At 45.7% G+C, this 11,469-nt stretch overlaps 1 protein-coding gene across 1 annotated transcript; it reads right to left on the bottom strand.

Annotated features, from left to right (window-relative positions):
- Window positions 1-4,003: 4,003 nt before the first annotated feature.
- RRAD (RRAD, Ras related glycolysis inhibitor and calcium channel regulator) lies at window positions 4,004-8,220 on the bottom strand. The gene is made up of 5 exons (XM_066194956.1): window positions 8,139-8,220; window positions 7,609-7,946; window positions 7,392-7,465; window positions 6,673-6,877; window positions 4,004-5,153 (listed from the first exon to the last, which is right to left on the bottom strand). Exons 2-5 carry the CDS (start codon window positions 7,940-7,942, stop codon window positions 4,876-4,878), a joined length of 891 nt encoding a protein of 296 aa, XP_066051053.1. The 5' UTR covers window positions 7,943-7,946; window positions 8,139-8,220; the 3' UTR covers window positions 4,004-4,875.
- Between the last annotated feature and the right edge of the window lie 3,249 nt (window positions 8,221-11,469).

Here is an 11,469-nt window from a genome sequence, read left to right as displayed (position 1 = left end):
CAGGGCTGCATTGGTGCTCCTTTGGCCCCATCCAGCTCCATCTGCAGGGCTGCATTTCCCACCTGCAGCTCCTGGAGGCTCTTTGTTGAACACAAGACATTACAATAATCCAATTCAGACGTGACAAAATTTACTGTCCCTCTGCCAGGGCATCTCCTGAACTGAAAACTGTCATTCCCCAAGAAAGGGTCACAGCCTTCATTGAAACTGCAAGCTTAACAGCATCATAATTATTTATGCTAATGAAGTGAGGCTAATGAAGTGGGACTTACTGCCAGGAACAAGCTGAGGAGATTTTCCTGGGTCTTACTGAAGTGTTCTGAGCAGAAGCACTTGTGGTCCAAATCCTTTTGGACCTTTTTTCCAACCCCGTGTAAGAACTTAGTGAGGTTTTTTAGGAAGGTGGGAAAATTAATATTTTCAAACATATTCTATTTGTCTCTGAGCACTTAATTGTAATTCAGAACAATATTTTCTTTATTTCCTGTTATAAATAGGGGAATTATTAGGAAAAAAATCTGTAGACTCCTAATTGGTTCCCAATGATTCGTTCAGCAGCATATTTATAAATAGGCAAAAAGGGGAGGGGGAGAAGTCACAAAGAGAGAGAAAAGTCTAAAAGACATACAACTGCCATTTTAACCAGTGGCCAGAACACTTCTGTGGTACTTAACTAATACTATTTTGTTGGTGAAGTAATTTTTTTAGCCTGCTTCCTACCTTCTAGTGCTGGAATCCTTAGTACATTTTTAAATTAAACGTTGTTGTTCCCTCTTGAATTCTGAACAGTGGCTACAGAAACATTATTAGCAGACATGCAACTGGGATTTGTTCTCTCTTTTATCTTTTACTTCTCTGTTCAACATCCATGGCATAGAGCATAAGGACAGTGGATTTAATTTACTATTTCAGTTTTTAGAGATTTGTATCTCCAGTAGTATTGGTGTTCAGGTGTTCCTTTGTGCAAAGGGGGAGTCAAGGTGTCCATGACAATGCCACAGGTCTTGTGGTAAATTCTGAGTTAAAGGAACCTCCTGAGATGCATAGGCATCATTTTTGATTGCAACATTCAGGTCGCTGTGATGTGCTTGAAATGAAACCTGTATTGTCTTTCAATTAAATTAAGAGCACCGAAGTAAATTTCAGCATGATATAAGAAAGCATTACCTCACTTTTTTTAGACTACATCTTACCAGTTCTCTGTCACACACTGCATTCTTAATCACTGTCAACTCACTGTATTTTCCTTCTCAGTGAGGAATGGTGATGTTATGCAATGTTACTATGTAGATCACGCTCTGGTTTTTCTACTCCTATTTTGAGAAAATGCTTCTGAGTAAAACTTCATTTTCGGTGATGCCAAGTCTTCCCCAGCAGATAACATTTCGTCTATATTTATGTGACATGATTTTATGCTTCATGGTTTTGGCAGGTGGAGGAATGATACTTTTCACATCTTTCATATGGCAAAGAACGCACAGAGTCTAGTTTAGCACAGCAAGCACAGAGAGTTTGATTTGTTTTCCTAACATGTGTGTCAGATATAAAAGGCAATGTCCTTGCACTGTGGTTGTTAATAACTGGCTGTTCCAAATGGATTTATGCCAACACAGAATCCACCACCACAATTAGCGATAGTAGGAACTTCAGCTGGCAGCAGCAGAGAAAGCAGTAAAGATGAAATGACTGTGTGATCTGTCTCTCCGAATTAAAACTGATGTGTATTGGCAAAAAATAGGAAAACTCCTGCGTTACCCCTCATACTTATTACCCAAGCAGAACCATACTTATGTACATACGTTATTACCCAAGTAGAATCATACTTGGTTCTACTTGGGTAATAATTAGAGAAGATGTTGCTGTCTGGGGCTAACTATTTTTCGTATGACAGATTCACCCCATTAATGGCAAGAATCTGAGTAACCACAACAGTAAAACATCTCAAATTACAAAAACTTATAGATGACTTTTAAATGTTTGAGGATACAGATAACCTTTTGAAGAAAGTTGATTTTTAGAGACATTTGTCAGCCTGTTTCTGATTTTTATCTAGTGCTGCATATGTACTTCCAAAAAGTCTGCTTGGAAATTCCACTAAATTACATCCAATTTTTTTTTTATTATTTTTTTTAATTTTTTTTAAATTTTTTTTTTTGGTGGTCAGAGTATCTTCCAGGAGCTCTAAAGCCTCTGCAAAACAGTACTCATAATAATACTTCTACAGCATCTTGGTCTAGAGCAGATTATTGTCAGAGCTGCAATAACAACAAATCTTCCCCTCCTCAAGAGCCATGACTGAATTATGGTAATACCTGTACAAACAAATGAATGAAAAACATTAGCACATTGAGGACTTTCATAAGTATTTTATTGTACAATATTAAGTGATAGAAAATGTTCTAGATTAGCCCATGTTTCTTTAGAGTGACTCACTGTTTATTGTCTCACAGTGTCCTGTATGACATACTTCCAAAATACAAATTCTTTTCTACAGTTTGAGTCACTAGGAATGTGCTAGAGCTCCTCAGAAATATCTTAGGCTTAAGAATTGCCCCAAACCGACCTTTGAGATCACGAACAGTAAAAACCATCTGATTTGTATGTCAGTGTGTGAAAATCACAGCTGGTAACCACAACCTTGAAGAGGTTTTGCAGCTGCAGTGATGCAACACATCATTGTCATTCTGTGAAATGCCCAATCTTACACTCCTGGTATTTATTGTGGACAGGATTTCATCCCATAAATCAATCAGACAGGTCAGTCCTTTCCCGGTCACTGTGAAAGCAGAGAGCAACCAGAAGTTCGGGGCTTTGCCAACAGGGAACACAATGTCATTTTGTCATTAACCTTGATGTGTACCTGAGTAGGGGTGTGCCGAATTTTGGACACTTGCTGTAGAATTTTCAGGATTAGAGCAATTGCTTTGGTGTTGAAGCTTCCAGGTACAGAGAAGCCTGGTGCCATACTGACAGTGGTCAGATGCCCCATACTGGATTATAATAGATACATAATAGATAATAATAGATATGTAACAGAAAACAGCTCACCAGGAAGCAAGGCTAGTGGAAAAATAAAGACAAATCCAATTAAAGTGTCTGCTCAGGTAAATGCGTGCTTTGACTGCAGGACGGAATCATTCACTCAGACCACTCAGAACACAAAGGCAACACTTCTTTTCACGAGAAATGTGACCCGTGAGCAGAAACACAAATAAACTGGGCACGTAACCAGCCAGGCCCACCAGCAGCACAGCAGGAGGGGCTAATTTGCTAATTCTTGCATTCCCCATGTGAATTCCTGCACTGTTCCCTGAGGAGTGCCCCAGCACTAGGATAACTTCATGGAGAGTTGTTTGCTGAGCTCTGGAAGCCCAATGCAAGGTGTGAGACCTGAGGAAGCCTCCCAGAGCTTTGGGATCAGCCCCTCTAAAACCATGGACAAACTGGGCTCTCAGGCAGCTGGGACAACCTCTGATGAACTGAACTCAGGCAGGGAGAGTGGAAAGAGGCAGAGGAATGTGTGTTTTATGGGTTGTGAGAACAGTTTATGGATTATTTTTAAGAGAATTTATCCTATGAAGAGGAATTTATAAAGAAAATGCCACAAGTCCCAGTTCTTGCACTGCAACATGTTTGGTTTTAACTTCATTAATAGCAAATAGGGAAAATTCATGGAAAAACACTGATGACAACACACTAAATTGCCACAAAAACAGCACTGAAGGCCACTGCACACAACTGAATCCTACAACTCCTTCAAACACCCTTGCCAGACTGCTTTGAACTTCTTGAAATCACTGGAAGCTATCTACAGGAGTGGCAGTAGATTAGACAAATACACTGCTGCTAAAAAGGAAAAAAGCAACGTCCTGCATTTGCTTGTTGGCTGCAACACAAGACCTTCAAGCCAGGCAAGGACTTCAAACATTACAGGGCTCAATTTATCAATACAAACAACACATCAATCTCACTAAAGGCAGTGTATAAAGCCCTGCTCCTGCCAGAGCTGATGAGAACCAGGTTGAGGATGAACAATAATATGAAGGGTCAGGGGTTCCCTTCCCAAGAAGAGCTGCTGAAGTAGAGTATTCATAAAAGCAGGGTTTGCTTCTTAAAAAAAGAAAAGGACAGAGGATTTTCCCGATTCATCTTGTTCCAGAACTTTATCACATGTAAATCTTCAGCCTGTGTATAACATTTTGTACAGTGGAAAAAGGTCAGTATAAAATACTGCTCTCTCATTCTTTATCCACACAATGAGAAAAGCACGGTTTATTATAACAGGAAATAATATTTTATTATAAAATCTGCATGTAAACAAGTAACCAATTAATTGAATAACAGTTAATGGAAGTGCAAATTAACTTCATAAAATGATATCTGTTCTGTATTTAAATATATATATAATTCGTTTTCTCCCATTCTACTGTTGTTCTACTCCCCCCTCCCCACATTTAAGTTTAAAAAGATTCATCATTGCTTGCTTTACACTAAAAAGAGTGTACGAGCCTGCGTACAAGTTTAAGTTTTGCTCTGCAAACGAGACAAGTCTATGGTGATAGTTATCCTTTCTTATCTTTGCATCTCTGGTATCCACAAGACAAGAAGATATAGAACATATGTACACAGTGGGCATGTCAAGCCTCATATTTCAAGTTAGTTCATTTACTTGCACACACTGACACTTAAACTGTCTATCAATGAAGCACTGTAGTGTAACTTCCAGACTTGCTTGAGCACCTTAAGGCATTAACGAGAGTCCCGATGGAAAAGTCATGGCTGTGAGCAGCACGAGGATCATCTCCACCCATCTCTGAGCAGTCGGGTGCCTGTTCTGCTCATCCCGCCTGCGTCACCTGCCCTGGCTGAAAGCTCCTATAGCACAGACAAGTCGTGGCAAGACTTGGATTTTGCTTTGAAAGCCATCTTCTTATTGTTCTTTGCCACAATCCTGCCGAGGAACCGCTTGGCCTTTTTGCTGATGCTCTCCCTCCTCTTGGTGTTGGCCATCCTCCGGGCGTTGTCCTCCTTGCTGTCCTTGCGCAGGCGGATCTGCCGCACGATGCCCTCGAACAGGTCCTGCACGTTGTGGTGCAGAGCAGCCGAGGTCTCGATGAACTTGCAGTCAAACACCACGGCACAGGCCCGGCCCTCTGCCAAGGGAAAGACAGAAAGGAAGGTGAGTGGAGACGGTTTTCTCTTCACATACACTGCCCGAAAAACAAAACAAAAATTGGCTCGAAGTAAGGGAAGTGCCTTCAATGCCATGGAAGAGCTTTACTGCAAAACAGGAAAACCCAAATTTGCTTTCATGGTTTTGCCCCCTTAGTCTTCCTGGTTTTGTTGTGCTATGGTCAGAAATCTCATCTGATCCATGGAACTGAATACATGGCAGCAATAGTCCTTCAGCCAGACTGCTTAAGAGCTAAAGCTGTCTTGCTGTTTGATATGGAACAGTGTGAGTGAGTGTCCTGGTTTTGCATTAAACTGAGTTTTGGTAAAGACCTGCTCCAGTGAGGTACAGAAAGAAATGGGGTTTATTCAGAAGCTGTTGAGCAATTCTGCACCTCTGTCTTGCTGTAACAAGTGAGTCTTCCACACCAATAGAAGTGGAGCTGATACAGACGACAAGGTCAAGTCATTGAACACATCAGTAGAGGTTATTAAGTTGTGCACCACTGAATCTGACCAGGGCTGAATTTGAAATACAAGATGTTCGGTGCTCTGGACATAAGCACTTAACCCTGGAACATTGCTGCTTCACAAATTTCCACAGTCAGCTGTGGTAAATAATGACAGAGTTGTAAACCTGAGGAAAGCACAAATTTCAGAGCTCGGACAGGTCAACCACGCCCTGCCCCAGCCTGAAAAAGTGATCTCTTCATGAACTCCAGTCAATTCCCTGTGCAGGAACTAAACACTGGGAGCATGGCAAACCAGATAGGGAGAGATGGCTCATCACCAAGGCACCAATATTTCAGAGCATCGTTTCCAGTGGAAAACAAAAAAATCTCACCCCAAAACAAAACAAAACCTAGCCAAAGGAAAAGCCTCGCGAAGTGTTTAAATAAGCAGAATCAACACTGTGGTGTTGGCATTGGTTCCTGTGCTCTAGGTACCCAAATGCCAGCTGGAACTGGCTGAGAGGATTCTCACTGATCACAGCTGGAGAAGATCCACAAAAAGACTTTAGAGTTGTATGAGCCTGGTGCCACCAGTTCAGCCCAAACGTGAAGGGGTCACCTCCAGCAGAAAGTTTTGCACAGGCTGTGTGGGATCCCCTATCCTGAGGCTGCCTGGACTCTGTGACATGGCACTGTGCCCCTTACGGAGCACAGTTCAGACTGTCACATCCCCAGCCTTGCAAGTGCTGCCGCACACGTACCATACAATTAAAGCCTGGCTTTGGTAGTCCTGTGCTGAAGCTGCAGCTCTGATGCATTTTCTTCTCACACTGCAGCTCAGAGCTCTGCACAGCCACACATCTTCCCCCACAACCATCTCCAATGTTTTCTGTGGTACCTTCAGCACGAACCAGCTGGCTCCACTTCCCCAGTGATCCTCAAATCACACATTTTTCTACACCAAACCCAGACTACTCCTATTGGCCATGATCCTGCATAGCCTTCGCTACTACTTTAGACAGCACTTGTGAAATGCAATGTCTCTTACCATCAACTGAGACCTCCCGGGACCTGACCAGGTCGCTTTTATTTCCCACAAGGATAATAGGAATGTCCTCTGTCTGCCTTGCTCTTCTCAGCTGGATTCTTAGCTCAGAAGCCTTTTCAAAACTAACTTTGTCTGTCACTGAGTACACAATAATATAGGCATCTCCCATTTTCATGCAGTGGTTCTGGAGCCATTGGCTGTCATCCTGAAACAACAGACAAGAAATGGATTTACTGTGCTGAAAAGGGTATTCAAGACTGAATGATGATTTATTACTCTAAGCACCTTAAAGATTCTTTTCATGGTTTTATTATAAAAAGTCAGTGAAAGTAAGCCAATCTCCCCAAAATTTTGACGATTTTGTTATTTAAAATACAAAACAAGATAAATTTCACTTGTTCCCAGAAAGAGTATCAGGTCTGCACTGATCAGATTGATAATCTCTAATTTTACAGTAATACCCTGGGCTGCTCATGTAAGATACTGATTATTCAAAGCATTAGGAGAATCTCACTCAGCTCTATTCAGGGTTTTAAACTGCCTGCCTAGCTACAAGAAATTAATTGCAGGGAGAACAAAAGGCAGTATGAATTCTAATTTTTTAATGTTACTTATCTGATTGAACAAATAGGCATAGTTGTTCCATTTCAACTTTTTTTTTTAAAGAGAACTACAGACCAAGTCATAAAGCAAAAGCATAAGTAAAGAGCTGTAAGTACCTGCTCCCAAATATCAAACACCACGAGAGACGCTTCTTCTCCATCAACTATAATTGACCTGTCGTATGTATTTCCTATGGAAAATTTTAAAAAAAAAAAAAGGTTCAGTGAAAGAAGTTATTCTCCTCCATCCCTGCCGGTGGCCTGGGAGGGGATGGCCGCAGGGAAGGCTCCGAGCCGGGGGTCCCCGGCACCTCCGAGCCCGCCGTGCCCTCACCGGCCTCCTCCGCGTCCGCGCAGTCCTCCACGCCGCCGAAGATGCGCGCCAGGCTGGTCTTGCCGACGCCGTGCTCGCCCAGCAGGATCACCTTGTACAGGCTGCCGTCGGAGTCGCTGCCCGAGGAGATGACGGAGTCGGAGGAGTCGGAGGCCCAGCTCTGGCGGTGCGCGCCGCCGGGGCTGTACGAGGTGCAGCGCACCAAGCCCGACAGCTCGTCGGGCGGCAGCGGCCGCAGGTCGCGCTCGTCCACGGGCATGCTGCGGCGGTGCAGGTGCTGCTGCGCTGCGAACGGCGTGCTGCCGCGCCGCTTGTCGCCGCGGTTCAGGGTCATCGGGCTGCGGGCAGGGCACGGCTGTCAGCCCGGGCTGCGGGCACAGCGGGGCCGGCAGCGCCCGCTGCCCCGCACAGCAAAGCCCCGCACAGCGGAGCCGCGCACAGCCCCAGCCCCGCACAGCTCCAGCCCCAGCCCCGCACAGCCACAGCCACTGTCCCCACAGCCCCAGTCCCAGCCCCGCAGCCGCGCTTACCTCGAGGCGCTGCGCGGAGCGAGGGCTCGGCGAGGGATCGCTGAGGGATCAGTGAGGGATTCCCCGGTGCTGCCGCGGGAGCTCCCCGAGAGCTACTGCCGCCGCCGCTGCCCGCTCCGCTCTTTATGTCCCGGCGGAGGCGCGGGGCCCTCCCCGCCGTGACGCTCTGCGGGCGCTCCGCCAGCGCATCCTCGGCAGCGCCACCGCCCCCGCGGGCTCCGCCGCGCTGTGCGGGGGCGGCGGCGGCGCGGGGAGCCCGGGAGGAGGCGGGAGCCCCCCGGGGGTGGGGGGAGGCACGATCCGCTCCGCTCCGCTCCGCTGTCAGCGCGGGGGTCCCGCCCGTCGGCGCGGCTCGGCCGGCAGCGAGCGCCGGGGAAAGCGGGGGCTGGTCCCGGGGCGCGGCTGTACCGACTGTGGGGCTGCGGGGGTCGGCTCCACCGCCCGGCCCTGCTCTGCTCTGCCCTGCCCTGCCCTGCCCCGCCGCCCGGGGCTGCCCTCTCCATGCCCCCAGTGCCAGCACTCCCCTCCCGCTGTCCCCGGCGCAATGCCCGCAGCATTTGCTGTGTGTGTCCCTTGTTTCCCCTCCCAGCCCCTGTGTGAGCGCACGGAGCGCACAGGGAGCTCCCCTGCGCTCTGGCACGGCGCGAGGGTTGTACTCTGGCGTGTTCAGCGGTGTCAGGGGAAACACCCGCACTCTCTGCACCCCCTGCGCTGGCCGTGCCCGGCGCTCTGGGAGCAGCGCCCGTGCCCGGGCTCACACGCACACACGGCCGTGCCACCGCCCCACGTGCGGGGTGAGCGCTCTGAGGGGCCAACATCAAACAGAAAGGTCAAATTCTCCTCTCGCTTTCACCTGAGCAGCAAAGCGAGACAGTGAAAGGCTTATCTCTTGAGTGGCACAGTCATGCGCATGTGATCGGGTGAAGAAAGGACTCAGCAGATAACTATACTTGTCTCCTGCATGGCTCACCCAGCGCCGTGTATACAGTTTGTTGTTTACCTAGCAACCGAAACATGTCAGACATTGTACGGCCAAAATAGCCCCGGCCCCTGCTCCCAAAAGATTACAGAGCAGAGCGGGAAAATCCCTGTGACTCTGGGCAGGGACGGCTGCCATCACATCAGTGTCAGTTTTAGGGTTTCCAAATCAGCGGCAGAAACAAGGTTAAAGAAGGCAAGAGGGAGGTAGGTGATGGAAACGAAGCTAGAGATGTAGGGAATAAAGTAAGGGAAAGAAAACTCTGTGGGATTGGGCTAAGTGGGTGAATATTCTGTTATTTTCAGGAGCCAATTATAATTTTCCAGTCCACACTTTTAGGGTGGTTTTGGCCTCTTCACGCTGATAAACTGGGAGCGTTGGGAGTGTTAATGTGGTGGTTAAAGATCACCAAGTGCTTGCAGCAAGTTTTCCCTGCCTGCCTTGCAAAACCAAAATAGCCTCGTCAGTTTAAATAGTCAGAGTCTGGTGGCAAAACACGCGTGCTTCAGCTAACTGAACTGAGTTAGAAACCCCTGGCTGGCATTTGGAGCCATATGTTAAATACACTATGGTTAGCATTGGAACTACACTGTGGGTACTTTAGTTGGGTAAACTGGAATCTGCCAAACCGCCTTGATCGTTCTGAATTTACAGACAATTATCTAAATACAGTTCTAGATATGGTCGGTCTCCAGCTGCCCTCCTTAAAATCTGGGGCTTTTTCTGCCTGACATTGTCACCTGAAACTATTCTCAGGGAGTTTTTATGTCTTTTGCACCAAACTTTGTTTCATGCCTTTACCGTGTGTCAGGGTCACATTTTAGAAGTTGACATATGAGGTAGGGGTATTTTTAATGCTTTTCTGCATGAAAAAAGAGAAATCTGAGAAGCAACAGAACCAAAGAGACAGCACCACTTCTGTACCACATAGAGCACTATTGGACAGGAAACACACTAAAAATAGGGGTATAGGGATTTCATTGACACGTCTTAAAGAAGCTTTATTCCAAGCCTTTTGCTGATGAGAATTATGGATATTTTAATGAGGTAAATGTGAGACAGACCATTTGCTAGCCAAAAACTCTCAGGAAAGGCATATGTCAAAGTGATGAATAAAAACTTTGAGAGAGCAGAATTTCAGCAGGGAAAGGACTGAAAATAAAATTATACCCAGTAGAAATCATACAGAAAATTCAGGATTCCATGGCAAACACTGGGGTATTTTGCCAGCACCCAGGTACAAGTAATGAATTAACGGTTATAGGACACCACCATGGACACAGGATCCTGCTCAGGATCTGGCACTGGGTTCTTTGAGTGTCCTTTACTGGAAAGTGAGATGGCCTTGGATTGTGCTCGTTCCTGGAGGGATGAGCAGCACAGTGCCAAGGCTGTTCCTGCTCCCCTCTGCCTGGGGATCACAGGGGTCATGAGCTGGGTCACCTCCTTTGATCTCAATAGGTCCAGCTATTTTGTGAAGCTGGAAGGAATTAGCTGATAATTCAGGTTAATCGCATGTGAGAAACATATCTCTTCACACAGCATATAGTTCTGTTTGCTGGTAATTATTCCCGTGTTTTTCCTATTTACTGCTAATTATTGTATTTAATGTACATTCATGTATACATTACTGTGGCACCCACTGGTTTCAGTGGAGTGCATGATCCACAGGCTTCAAATGGTGATTTTTTTTCAGTTTCTTTGAAGGACTTTAGGATCATCTCCTTCTCACCTGCCCTCCATTTCCACTTCTGCGTGACCGTGCTTCTAACAGATACATGAAAACATGAACACATGAACTATTTCTACTTAAAAGAGATTAACATGCCTTGCTTTTCTCCCTTTATTTTCTATTGTTCTAGCTTCTACTTTTCTCTAAAAAACTACTACTTTTTTTTAGTTTAATTTCATTTTTGCACTATGCCTTTCTTTGCATTTCACTGTTGCAGTATACCCAGATTCTTTTTTTTTTTTGTTATCTCTTTCCTGTTTTATTCTTTCTCTGTTTCTTTTCCCTCTCACTTTTCCTCAAGCTTTTGAGAAGTGCCAGTGTTCATTTCTAGCGCGCTCTCTCGGCCTGAGTACATTTCATCATCTGGAAAATGTAAAACATGCAGTTTGATCCTGTTTTTCCAGTTTTGTATTCCTGGGGTAACAAAGCCAAAGGAGTTCCTTTATTCTGTATTAGGTGCAGAGGGCATTTCTTGTTCTAAATGACAGGCACAGACTCTGCAGGGGGTGCAGAGATAAACTAAGTTAAAACTAAACTAAACTAAACCAAGCATGTAAAACCTAACACCTAACGCCCTCCCCTTTGAATTTTCAGGTTAAAAAGGAAACATTTGGGGGTCG

This window comes from Chamaea fasciata, unplaced genomic scaffold (genome assembly GCF_029207755.1).
Source record: "Chamaea fasciata isolate MVZ Bird 193981 ecotype frontalis unplaced genomic scaffold, bChaFas1.0.hap1 SCAF_12, whole genome shotgun sequence".
Classification (NCBI taxonomy): domain Eukaryota; kingdom Metazoa; phylum Chordata; class Aves; order Passeriformes; family Sylviidae; genus Chamaea; species Chamaea fasciata.
This window is presented reverse-complemented; position numbering and strand designations above follow the sequence as displayed.